The sequence below is a fragment of the Taudactylus pleione genome, unplaced genomic scaffold, assembly GCF_031769625.1.
Source record: "Taudactylus pleione unplaced genomic scaffold, aTauple2 ptg000726l, whole genome shotgun sequence".
NCBI classification, from domain to species: domain Eukaryota; kingdom Metazoa; phylum Chordata; class Amphibia; order Anura; family Myobatrachidae; genus Taudactylus; species Taudactylus pleione.
This window is the reverse complement of record NW_028285128.1, coordinates 8,229,172-8,247,018: the sequence shown is the minus strand read 5'-3', so window position 1 is coordinate 8,247,018 and position 17,847 is coordinate 8,229,172. Positions and strand designations below refer to the sequence as shown.

The following is a 17,847-nucleotide window of genomic DNA, read 5'->3' as shown; positions in this document are numbered from 1 at the left end:
ATGTTTTGCCTCTAACTGAACCCAGATTTTTGGCGGGAAAAAAAATAAAAATTTTCCGGAAAAATCCGAACTAATCTGAGCCTGCACATCCCTAATTATTTTCTTTTCACATTATACAGATTCATTTCTGCCTTCTCTGCACTTTAGAGGTTGTGTTGCTGATAGAACATCTCTATACATCTGGATATTTCGGTCATGTACTGTATGTCAGAATTTTGGTCCATAAAGTTCTTATACAAATTTTTCATCTTAACATTGACCCAATGTATCACTTTTTCAGTCTTGTACAAGACTTTAATCTCTTATCTTTGCACAGCCTCGTATTTTGGCAGCAGTCGGATCACTTCTTGCAGGAAAATGGATAAAAAATACCTTGATATCTTATTGTTTATTTGCATTAATGGTTATCATATTGCAGTCCATTCTGTAGACACCTATTTTCTACCCGTATGTCCTTCCTTTCAGATGATTTTGTCATTATGTCCTTGTCATGTGGTTTTAATGTTCTCTTTTTGAGACTAAAAACTGAATATGAATATTATGTAAGTAGATAGATGACCATTTAAAACCACAAGGTTGCAGGTCAGGTGCTTTTATCCAGGTCATGGAACGCTATGGTGTATAATAAAGGGGAAGTTAGGGAGAGATGTATCAAACCTTAGAGAGAGAGAGATAAAGTGGAGAAGTTGCCCAATCAGCTGCCATTTTATAGCTTGTGCTAGATACAGCATCTAGAAGCTTATTGGTTGCTAGAGGGCACCTTCTTCTCTTTTTCTCTCTCTAAAGCTTGATGCATCTACCCCATAATTCTTTATAATGCACAAGTTTCTTACTGTACCAAAACAAGTTATGGGGCATACACACTAGACGATAAAAGTTAACGATAACGATATTGTTCAATGATATATCGTTCATATCGTCCAGTGTGTATGCACCAAACGACCAATGATGCGCGCTCCCACGGGTCATTAATGATGTTTGCTGTCATGCAAAAATGCAGGCTAAACTGGCAATATCATCAGAAAGTGCCTGTTCAGGGAACAGGCAGGATGACATCACTGAACGATATCGCTAACAATATTGTTCAGTGTATACACTCAATATCTTATGTCCTGCACTATGGAAAGTTCAAGGGAAATCTTTCACTAATATCGCTCATACAGCACATCGTCTAGTGTGTATGTATCAGCCTTTATTTTTATGAAGTTCCCCTATTATTTAGGATTTTTTACCTAAATCTGCCAACATGTTGGATATAAAATTTGGGGCCCCCGTAAAGGGGGTATGACCTTGTGGGAAGAGGGCTTGGTCTCATGGCATGCCCCCGTTTCCATGACTCTGGCAATGACGTGCGGTGAGGTCAATGGCTGGGGAGGCACACATGGAAAATTGTCTGAGTTCTGGGAGCCTGTCTCACCCCTTACTCACTGTAACTTTCATCTCACTACACTAAGCTTCATTGTCCTACCTGCATCACTGTGACTTCTCTTGCGGCTGCCAAGTTCCGACCTCTAAACATTTCCTAGTCACATGACACATCCTAGGTGTCCATCAGTGCTCAAGGCATGCCCCTCATACTTAGAGGCATGCCTCTACTAGCTCTCTTTCTGTGCATCTTACTGCCCGTTGTGTGGCCCCGTCCCCAGCTCTGCAAGCAGTGTCTGACTATACAGAAGCGAGGCTAAGCTGTTGCTGCCTCATCTCTCGTCTCCCAGTCCCAGAGAGCTCCACAAAGCTGGTGAGTGCTAACTGTAAAATGATTACAATAAACAAAGATGTTTATATGATATAAATATCTTCTTTGTATTATTCTAATCGTTTTTATATCAAATCTCATGAGGTTCTGCCTCCCCTGACTGCATGTCCCTGGACTCTGGGGGTATGCCCAGCTCTCCTGTAGATACTGGGCTGCCCCCTAGGCTCTCCCCGCATTGTGTAGATGCTGTGCGCATGTGAGAGTGCTTACTTCATCTTTTTCTTCCCTCGGGACAGCCCTTGTGTGGGACAGAGGGACTGTTAACGAAATGCGGGATGTTTGTTTGCCTTTACTGAGGTATATATTCCATCATCGTTCCCTCACAGGAAGACAGACGATCAAACAGATTTGTGTCAGTTGTACAACTAAGTCCAGGCAGTATATACTATCATATATTTAATAAATATTGTACTGGTAGAACACTGCAGGAGATCAGACTGCTAAATATTGATAATTCATCCAATTCCAAGGTGAAAAATAAACAAAACACATTTCCAACCTTTTATTTTTCCAAAATAAATGATGTGAAACCTTTAAGGTTTATATTTACTGTAGAGTGCAACTGCAAAGGCATCCTCACTGAAAAAACCTCTGTTAAAGGTATAATTAGGGGCTAATGGATGCTGCACTGCAGAAGTCACAAGAGAGATGTTTAGGTTAAAGTGCTCCTCCATTTTAGACATGGAAAACGTGTCATTTTAAGTTGCTTTCTTAAACAAAGGTTTGGAAAGGGCTGTTTTTGTTTCCCAGTGGCTGTTGCTTTTATCTGATACTGCGGGGAGCTGGAATACCATGGTGTGAGAGGAGGAGAAGGAGGAGAAGGTTAGCTGAAAGTTATTTACCATCTGAAAACCAGGTTGTTCAAAGCCCTTTATTAAAGAACCGCTGAGTAATGGATCAGAGAGTTTACAGACTAGGCATACGGCAGTCATCTCTCATAAAGATTCTTAAGTGCGGATTCATCATCCATTCATACACAACTGAAAGAACATTAGTTTAAGACATGTGCTTGAATGAAATGTGAGTAAATATTGTTTTATCTAAACATATCGTAACTTAAGCAGACTCCTAGAGAACCTGACCTTAGCCACAGTACTCGATGCGTCATTGGCGCAGTGCTTATCTCCTTCCACTCCGACATCCAAACTTTTAGGAGGAGTTTTATCAAACGTTGGAGAGAGATAAAGTACCAACCAATCAGCTTCTTACTGTCATTTTACAGGCTGCGTTTGAAAAATGACATTTAGAAGCTGATTGGTTGATACTGTATCTCTCTCCAAGGCTTGATACATTTCCCCATCCAATCTTTGATAAATCTCCCCCACAAAGTGAATGTCAGGTTTGCTGTAATGCTACTACAAATGTCTGCTGTGAATCAAATGTTATTTACTTCCAAAAAAAGAGTTAATCATTTTAAATCCATGCCTGGTCGAACACAATTATGTCAAATTATATAAATAGAAACCCCTTAAAGCTTATTTAACAACGTGGTGCAAATGAGACCTGTGCCATAATTAACAGAAATCAGATGTTTGGCTTTAAAACTCTGTTTAGAACTATCCTAAAAAAAGGTAATATATCTAATTACTTACAAAACCCTTTTCCTGCATGCGCCATGCTATGAAGCCATACTTGTCAGAGGGGCAGGGGGACTGGTTTAACAATACTTGTTATCTTGGCCCCATCCCCTGCTGCAAAATGCTGCATTCATATCAAACACCGAATACCTTAAATGTACCGTTTGCCTACTAACAGTGGAGTCAGCCATTTTGTGAGTTGAAGAAAAAGGTGTGACAATATAGCCAATCAATTCACCAGGAAGTTGTGACATCAGTGGGTTCTTTGTGCATGTGACTAGTAAATCGCTGGGCTGCACTCTCAGGAATATTGGTTCAGATCTCAAAATGGCTTCCGTCACTGTGTGTAGACAACAGACATACAGTTGTCATGGGAGGTATGTAGATGCATACTGTGTGTCATTTTTTGGACACTGTGAATGTTTGTGAGTATTTGATAATTTTTGTATCAGTGAAAGAAGCTTCTATCTTTTTTTACAATATTCATTCAATATATATACTAGAAAGGGTCATTTACTAACCGCAATATATGCAGATGTGTAGTGCAGACGTTTTATGCCTGTTTGACGTACACACCCATAAGTGCACTTCATTCTTCTATCTTTGTATAGGGCTTCCCTACAAATACACTGTGCATAACGACTGGCAAAATTGTGGTCCCAGTTGGGAATGTTCATGGTTGCAGAATGAAAGCCCCCTTTTGCAACACACCCTTAATTTGACCTTTTTTAATTTTGTCATGAAAAAACTGCTCTGTGGAGCTTCATTCATATCTTAAATAAGTCTTGAGAGCAACAGGACATCACAGCGGTCTTTTACTTCATCTTCATACATCCCATTTGTACTTTATAAATGTGATTCTATTACATTGGTGCTTCTGCATTTATTTGTTCACTTATAAATGTGCTTTAAACTGTATGGTGCATTTGGCTATTACAAAAGGCTGTACTATTGAAAAAATATACTCTACTGCTTCATCTCTTGCACCAGGAACCCCTCCCCCCTCCCTTGCTAAAATAATAATAATTTAATAAAAATAGGGATGTGCGGTTCGGCTCTCTAGAAATCCGAATTCACCCGAATTTTGTGAAATTCTGAGTCGCGGTTCGGATCGCATGAGGAAATCCGGATAAATCCGAGTTGCGGTTCTGATCTACCCATGGTTTGGAATTCTGGATTTTACATCTGAATTTCAGGTTTTGGTTTGCAAAAATGACATGATTTTAGCTGTTTTTAAAAACTTTGTATCATTTTTTTTTTTTAAAAAGCAAGATCCAAAACCAAAACACTTGAGGGTGGTTTTGCAAAACCAAAACACAAAGATAAATTCAGAATTCAGCGTACATCTATACATAAAAAAAAAGTAAATGCATTGTATTTGTAATTGGGTGCATCACGAGCTGGATCACTGGGGCTAACCTACATTCACATTGCCTTTAACTTGTGCTTGTACACATACTAACCTGTCCTCTAATAGCTGTGGACAAGTTCCTGCTTGCTATGGAGAAGCTCTTTTGAAGCAAGCTTCTACATTGTCCCCCCATCTTTACAACAGTATATGTCATTTATTTAATACATCATGAACTAGTGGAAAATTATACTGTAGGGCCTGATGCAGAATTTCAGAAATAAATGTGGCTTTCCCCCCGTATTCAGAGTCTGCCTCATCTATGCGACCCCAGTGCTCCCATCCATGAACTGGTGAAAATAGCCAACACAAGAGATCCAACAAAAGTCAGACGGATGTCTCCATATGCTCACCTCTAAATAGCCCGTAATTCTATCAACACGTCCACGGCACACTTATCCTATGTGCGGATGCAAGTTTACTGTAGATACGACTGAGATCCATACGACTGTAAATTGCCAGTAATTGCTCTGAGTTGCATACAGTATGCAGGCCCCAAATAATGCGCCGTTTGCTAAACCGGTGAGATCCGTCTGCATACCAAATTAAGCACAATTCTGAATCAGGCCCAAAAATGGGAGAATAGAGCCTATATGATTTGAGCAATGACATTTCTAAATAAATAAAGGTGTATGGGGTGACTCTGTAATGTTCCCCTTCCAGAATGTACCTATTGTTTGAAATCTGATTGTTTTGTATGTGATTCACAGATATAACATCAAAGATTTACCAAAAATGAAGGTCGTTAACTCTCCTCCAACAAATATTTGTATTGCCACATAAAGATACCTTTTATAATACAAACTTTCAGGAAGTCCAAGCAAGAGTAAAAATAAAATATATATAAATAAAATAATATATATATTATATACTATATGTAATAGCCCCAAAGGCTGGTTACAGTACAGCGGTTCTTCCACTTCGGAGCCCTAGAGCTCAGCCGACTTTATCTCTCCCGTCTCCAGTTGCATTGCTTGGCTGGCTCACACAGTGAGGTAATGTAGCGTTTCCTGCCGCTCTGTTTAGGAGCCGTAAGGCCATTCCCCCCCACTTTGCTGAGTTAGGAAATCATCCTCCAGGAAACTGACCTGCCACCCACCCGAAGAAAGAAAAAAAAAATCTCATCTGTTTCTCCGACTATTATTGCCACAATCCAGATTTCCTGAGACTCTACTTGTAGGGATCCCTCTTTCAACAGCTGGTAATTTTGCGGTACTGCTACGACTCTGTTGGTTGTCTGAGGGAGTAGAAGTTTGGTAAAAATCCATCACCCATGATGGCATTGAAAGGAAGCCCTGTGGATCAACTGTGTAAAATTGCTTTGCTCCTCTAACCCTAGAAGGAGCAACAGAAAGACTATTTACACTGCTGCATTTTTTCATTACACCACCAGGTGGTGCTAAGGAAGAAGGTGGTGAAAAAAGGGATGTGAGGGATAAACTGCTAAGTGTCTCTGAGGGCTCACTTGTGCCTCTCAGGCTTCCTCCAGCCCCTTCTTCATCAGAAGGGTCCATAGAGTCATGAAGAGTACATCCAGGACTAGTGCTACCACCACTGCTATGACTCCGCTGGTGCCGTCGAACCTTCTGAAGTGCAAAGCTAGGGCGGTTGCTTCTCCTCTGAATCATGGAAAGGCTAGAGATAGGAAGGGTAGTACGATGCGATACAGGAGCTGCACGGAGGTCAGGAAGGACTAAGGTGCACTGGGGAGAGTCACTTAGATTTAAACTATCCTCAAGCGTGGTCTGTAGGCTGTCCTCAGAGGTTGCGCTACCACTTTCCATTGATGAATTGCTTTCTGTTGTCTGTAAATAAAGGAACATAAAATTATTCATATATCTTTCGAAGGGTCATTTCAAATTGATATTTATAAGATGCCCCTAAAAATGTACATCATAAAAAAAGTACTATTCTGGGCTGAAGTACTGAGTTTGCAAATGTAAATACAATTGAAAGGGTAACTGAATGTGAGCAGCAACAGGAAACACTAGAGATAAGTTACTAAGAGCCCCTGTGGCAAACAGCAAACTACCTTAGTTTTGTGCGTGTACTGTACCTCTATGGCCTATCCAGCAAACATCAAGGTGTGTGTCTCCTCCTCTCACAATGCAGAAAGGTGGTAACATCTTTAGGAGGTGAACTGTGCAAAAGTGCAAATCTCATATACCTTTATTTTCACCCTTCTCAATTAAAAAAACATTTCTGTTTTTTTTTTTCTCCTAAAATCTGATGTGTTCAGCCTTATTTATAGCTCAAAGAAACCATGACAGCATATGAAAGTGTCACTTTTGCTTGTGAGAAGTTTTTTTATTAGATTGTTAAAACTGCTCCTAAAGGGGGTTGGGTATGGAATGCCGGCACTTGAGATCCCAGCGGTCAGAATCCCGACGCTGGCATCTCAAAAGGGTTAGGATAGTGACACTTGTCGATCAGTATCCTAACCTTCCCCCTCTCCCTAACCCTTCCTCCCCAGTGCCTAAACCTAACCTCCCCCCTAGTGCCTAAACCTAACCTCCCCCGTCCCGCACCCTAAACCTAACCCTCCTCCCTTAGTGCTTAACCATAACCATCCCCCTAGTGCCTAACCCTAAGCCCTAAACCTAATCCTCTCCCTAACCCCAGTACTGGATTCCAGTGCCGGGATTCTGACAGGTGTCAGGATTCCGGCACTGGCATTTTGAGTGCCAGCATCCCAACTGTCGGTATTTTGACCGGTTTCCCCTAAAATTAATTTCTCCGCCAAAAACAGTTGATGATCGGGTGTCTTTCATCATTGTTAATGAGACACATTTGCAACCACATTCTATAATGGAACCCGCCACACAAATGTTTACCTGTGTGATTAAAAACAAACAGTGTGCCCATCTTCAAACCCTTAACCTGCAGCAGTAGAAACATTCCCAGGATGATACTAAGAGGTACTGGCTAATGTAATTAAAATAAATTCAAAAATAAAATTTTAAATAGACCTAAATTAAATAAAAATACTCCCCAAGACCCTCCTTCTCTGCTATTAAATTACGTGATGGACTATTAATGTAGTAAATAAGGCTTTTCTTTTTCATTTATAATGGTGGAGACAATGGTGAACAAGTATTTTGGAGTATCTTATTTAAATAATGTTTAGTTATTTTCTTTTAATTAATCTAGACCGCACAACTTGGGGGTCATGAAAGACCCAGCAACGGAGTGTGAAGCCTCTTGGGGAAGGGTGGCACAAAAAAACCCAGCAAAATGCCCCTTAAAAAGTGCCCTTTTTCCCCCTTTATCTCATTACAATGATCTTGCTCAACAAAATTACATCTTGTTCTTTCTGTAGGACTCCACAAAAGGAGTCCTATGGGTGTGCCCAATCCATACTGTACTCATCAGGAATGTCTTCACCCTGCCCAACAACTCCCCTCTCTGCTCCTATGCAAATGTCATGAACTTGCCATACAAAACTATGACCCCCACAAAGGAAATGTAGGTGCAGTTGAACAAATGGAAGTGGGGAGAGGTTCAAAAGTTGCGTAACTTTGTAAGTTCATTCTCCCAGAAAAACAACTTTCTTTTCTTTCATCGTAAACCTCACCTGTCTAAGTAGTGAGCAGTTGACATCTGGGGACCGCAGTGTGGCCCAAGATTCTGGAGAAGAAAGTTTGGAGAGACTTCTTTGGAGTGCTGGGTCTTCTGGATCTTTGCCTGTGGTGGAGATAGAAGGATGGAAGAACTCTGCAGGGACTGGCAAAAGGGGAATCAATGTATCTGTAGGCAGAGCTGGAGGAGTCACTGGAGGGACAAGATTGTAGACAAAAGTTTACAGATAATATTGTTACAGCACTCTTGTTGACACTATAATCTCAATTTAACTTTATTTCCACACCTACAAAAAGGCATGATCAAATAAAAAGTTGTGTTTAGAGCTAATTGAGTTTTTTATTGGAATAGACCACTCTGCAGAGCTGAAAAGTTCCAAAAATACAATGTTTATGGTTCAAGTGACCACGGCATACCTAACAGACCTATTTATTGGCAGATCCTATAGTTGATATAGATGGTAGTGACTGATAGAGGTTAGTCCAAACGGTAGATAACTTAGGTTTGTTAACCAAGCAGAACAGATTTACAAGATGACACAGGGTTACTGCAGCACGTATGTATAACAGGTACACAGTGCTTATATAATGTATGTACCAGATCCATCCAAGAACGTACAGGGGAGCACAGGTAGTGTGTGACATGTGGGAGCACATACAGTGGGGGTAGTGGAGTATGCACACTGGCTCTATACATTTAGCGTTATAGCGATGGTGGTGCACTGGCCTCCATAATGCCATCCCATATGTGTGTAACACTGGAAACTCTCAGGGGCACGTTCTTCTAGCATGGAGTATAGAGTTGAAGATGCGCAGTAGTGCACGAGGTCGAAGGTAGCATCTCTGGCAGTCCGGGGTCCTAGTGATCACAGAGAGATAATGCAGGGTGCTCTCTTCTAACACTATTCATCTTGAAAAATAGGCCCATGGATGTAACTACCAGAGGTGCAAGGGGAGCAGCTGCTATGGGCCCAGAACTGAGGGGACACAGCATGTTGTAGTTTTGCAGGTGTTCGTAGTCTTACTGCAGAGACACCACAAAACAGAATGAACTGACCATCATTGTGCCAGGTCTATAATTGTTATGAGGTAAATTTACAAATACAGTGTGGCATGACATTGCTCTGCATGGTAAAGCAAAAGCAGAAATCAATACTGTATTACCGGGAATTGTTGGCACCTCTTCCCAAATCATATCATATTTCCTTGCACATGGCACTATAGAAATATTCCTCACTGTGTATGAGCATGCGATTATGTGTGGGTTTTTTCTAATCCTGATGAGCACAATTAATTATATATATTACTTTACTGTATAAATTAATATGAGGTTTAATCAGTGAGGGGCGATTCAGTTAAGGGTATGAGTTATCTCACACATGCTTTTAAAAAGGCAAAAGTGCCACAAGCAATTCAATTACAAATCCCCCGATCAGCATCACTTCCTGGAATAGGATGGAATCAATATTACTTGTATTTGAAGGTGCTAGCAGAAATGTACATTATTAAACCCTATTCCAGGGAGCAATTCTCAGGGCCGGATTAAGGTCTGTGGGGGCCCCTGGGCAACAAACTTGTGGGGGCCCCTATATACCACCGTTTCTTGTCACCCTAGGATTTTTTTTTCTTTCTATTCACTTTAATGCCTCTCTTGCAATGCCCACTGTAGAAATGCCCCTTATGCAATGTCCCCAGTAATGTTCCCCCCTATACAGTGCTCCTTATGCAGTGCCCCCTATGCAGTGCACCCTGTAGTAGTGCCCCTTATGCAGTGCCCCCAGTATTGTCTCCCCTATGCAGTGCCCCTTATATAATGCCCACAGTTGTGGTCCCCCCTATACAGTGCCCCCAGTAGTTGTCACCCCTATGCATTGCCCTCAGTAGTAGTTCCCCCCTATACATTGCCCGCAGTAGTAATCCCCCCTATGCAGTGTTCTTTATATAGGGCCCCCCAGTAGTATTCCCCCAAAAGCATTGCCCCCAGTAGTAGCCCCCCCATGCTCTGCCCCCAGTAGTAGTCCCACCATGCTCTGCCCCCCAGTAGTAGTCCCCCCTATACAGTGCCCCCAGTACTAGTCCCCCCATACAGTGCCCCAGTAGTAGTCCCTCATGCTCTGCCCCCAGTAGTAGTCCCCACCTATACAGTTCCCCAGTAGTAGCCCCCCTATGCATTGCCCCCAGTAGCAAACACCTCCCCTATACAGTGCCCCCATGAAGTGGCCCCCCTATACAGGGATGCCTGTAACGCAATTGAATTGCTCAGACACTTTAGTTGGGTTAAAAGCAAGTGAGAGGTAACATGTACTTTATTGAATTAACCCCTTGATCACAGGTTGATCAAATGACAATAATAACCTGAAAGAAATCCTCATAAAAATGGCATACCCGCTCAGACAAACGCCTGCTACTAAATGACTATGACAGAGTAAACGGAACTCTTATTAGATGCCAGCCCAGAGGCGTGTCTATAATGGGTGCAACATGTGCGGTGCACACGGGCCCCTGGTTCCAGGGGAGCCCATACCACACACCCTGCACTCATATAATTAGTATACTTACCTCTCAGAGTCACGTGTCGGCTGGTTCTTCTGACTGTAATCACCGGGAAAATGGAGCGGCGGCCATTTTCGAGGTGATTTGCACATGCACAGTAGAGATGTCCCTGGGAATAAGGACTGGGCGACATGTTCCTGAAGACCTTCTCATGTGCAGCAGACTCGGGATAAAAACCAGAGTCTACTGCGCTGCCGGGGAGGAGGGGGCCCGCACAGAGGCTGCACATGGGCCCCTTCCTCTCTTAAAATTCACCTGTGCCAGCCAATCACAAGCAATTTCCCAAGCTGGCCTCTTAATTGACTGGCAGATAATAGGGGTCATTTAGAGGTCTATTTATTAACCTATTTCTCCCACCGGAAACCCTACAGTTTGCTATAAATAACTAACATATTTAACAAAGCCTAAACGTAAGGCAAACTAACTCTACAGACCACAGTCCAAATTTTATTCGGTTGGCATAAGCCATTATAGCTATGATATTCGGATTCCTCTCCGGTAGACTTCACAATGGGGAAAGTGGGTTGCTGGGACAGTCTCTTTTTGGAAAAACTGTCCTGACAAATAGCTTCGATAAATAAATGCAATAAAAATTGTTATTTATTGGAGAAAAACCCTGATTAATAGTGTTGGTGAATTGTAATGAGCTGTAAGGCCATTTTAATGGGCATTTTGCTTCCTGATTTGGAAACCAGTATCGAAGAAAGTGGTGCAAGAGGGATTGGGTGTATTTAATTCAATTAAAGGTTATTTTAAAGTAGGCTGCTTTTGCTTTATTTATCTATTTTTATTTCATTTTACTCTTTTGCTATAATGGCAATAGGTTTTAGGTAAAACCGGGACAGGGTTTTACCTAACGCAGAGATGCGGGAGGCACAGTGCAGCGTGGGGAGAGGTGTGGGATTGTGGTTATTAAACAATATGTAGTCCACACCCTGTATGCAGGGATATACATATAGATTGCATCATCAGATGTACATACTGTATCTCATAATGGCTGCCATACAGGCAATGCAGTTTTACCTAAGCACCACCGTACTGTATGAATTCAGCATTGCATGCGTGATAAACAATACCAGCTTGTGATACCTTAATGAGCAACGCTATTTGTTTCTATTACTACTCTGTATCTCGTAAAAAGTATGACTAAAGGGGGACTAGGAATAAGCTAGGAAACACAAAGTGCTTGGTAGACACTTGTCATTACAAGGTGGTATGGGATACAGAGATATTGAGAAACGCTGTCATAGATCTTTTCAGGAAGTTTGCAGTCAGCGATGTCGTCTTTTGATAATTCAAAATCTCAAAAAAAAAAAAAAACTGAGTTACAGAGAACTCAATTTATTCAGCAAATAAAGCATTGTGTTGTAGTAGATGGTTATTACTTTAGAACTGGAGAGAAAACGCACAAAGGGATATAAGCAGTGTTATTGTTTCTGTGGTGAACAAAATGCTAGAACATTACATTTGTAGAGGAACATTGTTATTTAAAGGTCAGTGCCACTCCTCTAAGAATTGTGTTGGTTTTACAATTTGCCTGAAAACGAGCTGTCCTATTCAGACAAAGGCTTTAGAGAAGCACACGTTTAGAACCACTTTCGTAAATGACCATTTGCTACTCACCTGGGTCTGTCTCTTCTTTCAACCAGTTATCCCACGACTCTGCTGGAGTTAATGAGACTTTGTCAATCTCACACAGGTAATGGTCAGCTATTGGGGAACCAGGGATACTAGCAAGGGGGAAAAGGTTTTCCCCAAATACTCCAATCCCCAAAGAGTCCGGACTGTCTTGTCCATCCTGTTAATAAAATGCAATAGTGAAAATCAGCATTGGTTCATGATGATAAAATGTTTTTGAAACAGAACTGCTAATTAGATCATTTGTGCAACAAGGTAAGAAAGCATTATATTAACTCTGGAACAGGCAGGATACTGTAGCTTCTAGACTCAAACTCCCATAGTGCGATTTCTCTCTATTTGATCTTATATTTGTTTTTCACTTAAAGTGTCCAATGCTGAATTGGAAGGAAATGTGTATTCTCACCTGAGCTGTGTCTATGGTATAGCCGCCGCCTATCTATCTATATACTTGGACTGCTATCATCAGCATGCACTTCCACCAGACCTATACTAGGTGCAAAAGACACACATTGTAAAGGGCATATTTATGCTTATGTCCAACTCTGTATAGCCCACAGCTCTGTCCACACGCCCTTATTGAGCATTGCCAATGTGAGAGAACCATGTTACAGGAGAGGTTCTGGAGCCTTGGATCTAGTCTATCACTTATATGCACCTGATATACCACTTTCCGGTAGAAGTCTCCAATCTGCACCCTGTGTGCTTGTTGATTTGTGTTTTTGGAATACATTTTGTGTAAATTATACTAGTACACTATGTTGAGGATTTTTTCTCCTTTATGTCTTTTATTTTGAGGTTATATCATCCTAAAGGACATGTGGAATAATCATCGCGCAAAGCACATTCTAAGAGAAGTACTATTTCCTTTAAGTATTTTTGAATTGAAAATTATATGATTGCATGTGATTAGTGTATAGCGCCAGTATCTGCACCATGCTCCATATATAAAGATGAATCCTCATACACCTATTCTAACCCATATGGCACAATACGCCTGGCGTGACTTAGACGCTCTGCCACAAGTAGCGATTCCTAGACTCCCGGACTTAGTTAGTTAGTGAATTTACTGTACCATCTTATTTGCATCATAGCTGCATCCAAAGTTAGTATTTTTGTAGCGATGGTATAAAGTCACATATTAAACACAACACGGCATGGCATGGCTCACTCATATTGGTCCTCCATCTTTTGCCTAATTACCCAGTTTAGCGTCAGGGTAGCACGCCTCAGCTACATATAATGCCAGCGCCAGTATCCAGGGTACTCGTGCAATGTATTTTTGTTGCATTAGTAATGTGAAGAATATGCATATTTGGTACAAAACTTATAATAGTTGCAAGGTGTGCAGTGCGTGGTCCCATGCTTAAGGGGGTCCGGTGTATAACAGCAATCCTCATCTGGACAAAAATCCTCTAGACAAAAAATTGCCATCAAGCCACAGCCAATGAAATTATTTTTAAAGAGAATTATATCCCCTTCAAAACCTAGGGACAAGTTTTTGACACTGCTGAAACTTGATACATAAAATAAAAAATTATTTTCACCTACAGAAAGTTTTCAGAAACTGTAGAAATGTTTTTATATATATATATATATGTATATATATATATATATATATATAAATATATAAATAGAGAGCGAGAGAGAGAAAAAGAGAGAGAGATTGAAGCCATGCCTTGTTTGAAAGATGAATGGAGACCCCGATCAAGGTTGGTGGGACGTTGTGGTTGAAATGTATATGCATTTGGGGTGAGGCTTTCTTCTTCTACAGGAGGTAGAAGCCCACCCTGTGAATTGGTCACTTTGGAAGATAGCACAGTTGAGTTACTCCATGGTTGTGCAGGTAAGTTAAAGGACCTTGGGCTGTAGGCTTAGCCAGGCTGACTGGTGGTCTGAGGCATAGGGGTGGTGAATATGCCATGGGCAGTCACTGGTTATGACATTGGTGTCCTCTTAGGTACAGGAAACCTATACAGTTGGCAGCTCAATAATTTTTCAATGTAAAGTAAATCTACACCCCAGAACAATACTTAGTTATGCTGCAGAGCGGCATCACAGCCGCCGGTTTCATAACTACATCCCCTGCAGAGGGTTATCTGTGTCTCCTCAACTCCACTGGAGATGTTGCAGCCATTGCTACATCATTTGGACAGGTTAAAAACCTAAGATTACAGTAATTTGAGCTGCTAAAAGAGGAAGTGGCCTGCTAGAAAGGAATCTATTATGCAAAAGTACTTGCAGACTGACCGGCGCAGAGAGTAGTTATCAGTCTATGTGGGATTCCAGAATGGCACTATGAAGCCCTGAGGAATTCCTCAGTAGAGCAGTAAGGTCACAGTATACTGTTTCATTATCCATAGAAATACCCTGCGGCATTGGGTGCCTCTGTGATCATCTACACCTAGCCTATGGATGGTTACAAAGATCATTCTTTCATACTTTACACACTCTATTGAACCTAGTATTTTTTTATTGAATAAAGAAACTTTGATCCTCATGGACCTGCAGTGCTTTGTATGGTTATTATGAATGGACTGCCCATGGTACCTGTAGTTATGATTAAGGACATGGAAACGGTGAGCCTTTCTGTTTTTTGGGTGTTTTTTTTGGCTGCTGACCCCGAATATCTTAGAGTTCTTACATTTCACTGTGCCTTTCAGGAATAGTAGTGTTCTTCCACTAGAAATCATGTTAGTTTGCTGTTACTTGATGTTCATGGTCTATTTGTTTAGCACATAAATGCACATTTACATAATCTTACTAATAGACAATTATATTCAGATGTTTATATTAACAGGTTTGTGTATACTTTTAAATGATTCATTATCATGACTGATACCTACTTTTCATTTGCAAACTATATGGGTGTTTTGTAGCTGTGCAGAGAGGACTATCCCGGCTGCTGGGAATGCTGGTAGATACTGTATGTACTACACACTGCCACTTTGTACAACAGGTAAGCACCGAACAGGTGCCATGGGCACCTGCCAATGGTGCATACAGAATTGCAGAGAGGTCTGCAGGAAAAGTGGGAGGAGGACACCTAAAACTTCAAAGGTATTAGACACACACTAACATGTGGCAACGTCCCCACACCAGCAACCATGCCCCTTTACGGTTAGTGTCTCGATTCGCAAAAGGTGAAATTCTGTGATACTGTATACTTTTTACTTTTTACAATACAATAGTAATGTAAAATTAAATTGATTAAATGTCAAAAAAATAAAAGAATAGAGCCTATGTAAATTATTAATCACTGCATTTGTAGCTATGAGAACTATCACACGATAAACTATGACAGGGGTGGGGAACCTTTTTTCTGCCGAGGGCCATTTTGATATATATAACATTATTTGCGGGCCTGGTGCAGGCCACGCCTCTCCATGTGATGTCACACATGGGGCGGGGCCATAATTGCCAGTGATTACAGCAATGCCTGGATCATCCTGAGGATGCCCTGGGGAGCTGTAAGAGCAGCGTTGTGACCGTCTGAAGCATCCTAAGGACACTCCAGGCACACTGCTGCATAGATTCTGGCTGCAGGCTGCCATTCTAGGCACCCTGACAGCCAGATGAGGCTAGTAGAAAAAAGCTCTGCGGGCCAGACCTAATGATTCCGGGGGCCTTAGACGGCCCTCGGTTCCCCATCCCTGAACTGTGACATGCATATGAAATGCTGAAACTTTCTCCTTGAAATTGATATAATTTAAATAATTAGGCTATCCGGACTGAGGTAAAGAATTTAGTTTTTCATTATCAGTTTTATTATTTGATTATTAAACTCTGACTGGTTGATGAGTAAAGGTATCACTTACAGGCAAGTACAGTTTTATAGTGTAATAGACAAAGTTATACCAGAGGGGTGTCCGCCCACCACTCATTGATCCAGTACAATAGCCTATTTCTATCCAGGACTGAGATGCACCCACGCATGGCAGGTGTGTGACATGCCACATACAGTATGTATGTTTGACATGTATTCAACACTGCCTTGGGGAAGGAAACTTATGAGCCTATTGCTAAAGGTAGCCAGGGCTCCAAATCAACTTACTCCACCACTGCACTGGAGTTACATTACATATTGAATACATTCGATAAGCCACAGGTGTGAAGAAGAGTTGCGAAATTTCCCCAGACAGTACTCAGAGGCGCCTTTGAATTGAACACTGATAAGTTGAAATGTAGAGAAAACTGCAGTTTTCTCTTGAAAGTGTCTATCACTGCATCGCTGCAGTATGAAAGGTGGGAGTCGCAGGGGGCATTGCACCTAGAATTGCATCTTTGCCCGCTGCTGTACAATTGGTCTGCAGCATTGTGCAGTGCTGGGGGCGCATGATGACAGAATTAACCACAAATTCTGTCATAAAGACCACTGACCGCCCGCTTCACAGTAGAAGTCGAAATCCCGACGCCTATCATTATCCACCTTCCGAAATTCCGACGCCCGGCATAGCAAACGAAGGTAAGCCGGGCATCTTGAGTGGACAGCCGTAGGGGGGGAGGGTTAGGTTTAGAGACTCCCGGTGGGACTTAGAATTAAGCACTCCCCCCCCCCCCAAGAGGGTTAGGGTTAGGCTAGGGGGGTTAAGGTTAGGCACCCCCGAGGTAAGGTTAGGGTTAGGCACCCCCCCGGGAGGGTTAGGTTTAGGGTGCGGGGAGGGGGGGTTAGGTTTAGGCACCCCCCTGGGTGGGTTAGGTTTAGGGTGTGGGAGGGGGGCTAGGTTTTGGCACCCCTGGGGAGAGGTTAAGGTTAGGCACTAGGGGGGAGGTTAGGTTAAGCACCCCTAAAGGAGGGTTAGGGGGCAAGAGGGTTAGGGCTTGTTAAAATACTTACCGTCGGGATCTTCAGTCTTCTGCCTTCCGGCGTCGGTATTACATCCGCTGGGCTTATGTCCGGTGGTATGTCATACCGATTCCGGTCAGTATCAGAAGGAAAAGGCCACCTCTCTCACAGTACCTACCAACACACTCCCCTCCTTCTGATAATCTAATGGATACAGGCTGTTTTAGCCCCACCCACTTGGTACACCTGGATGATCAGAAAGCAAGAATGAAACAAGAAGCTAAAAGATAGTTAAACCTAAATAAAACAGGAAAGTTATTGTAAAATAGCTCAGTGTGTGATCAGGTCTTGTGCCCCAGTTGTGGTTGATATGTGACTACGTCTGTTGGGAAAACACCATTGTGATATGAATAAGCTGTATTTTCACAGCTGGAGCTTAGACTACCTCCCATTCTGCGGGCTACACAAAAACATCTAGTTTACTGGGACAGACACTGGGCAATCTTCTGACTTCAGGGAAATAAGGGCAGCAGCGTAAGCAGTTTATGGTT

General features: G+C 42.0%; 1 protein-coding gene across 3 annotated transcripts in view; it reads right to left on the bottom strand.

Moving 5' to 3' along the window:
* Positions 1 to 4,383: 4,383 nt before the first annotated feature.
* CACNA1I (calcium voltage-gated channel subunit alpha1 I) overlaps positions 4,384 to 17,847 on the bottom strand; it is a 411,324-nt gene continuing 397,860 nt past the window's right edge. For all 3 annotated transcript variants that reach the window (XM_088456911.1, XM_088456912.1, XM_088456910.1), the window contains 3 exons: positions 12,496 to 12,670; positions 8,316 to 8,512; positions 4,384 to 6,546 (listed from right to left, as the gene is read on the bottom strand). In XM_088456911.1, coding sequence (XP_088313037.1) covers positions 5,863 to 6,546; positions 8,316 to 8,512; positions 12,496 to 12,670 — 1,056 coding nt within the window. In that variant the 3' untranslated portion in view covers positions 4,384 to 5,862. The remainder of the gene's footprint in view (positions 6,547 to 8,315; positions 8,513 to 12,495; positions 12,671 to 17,847) is intronic.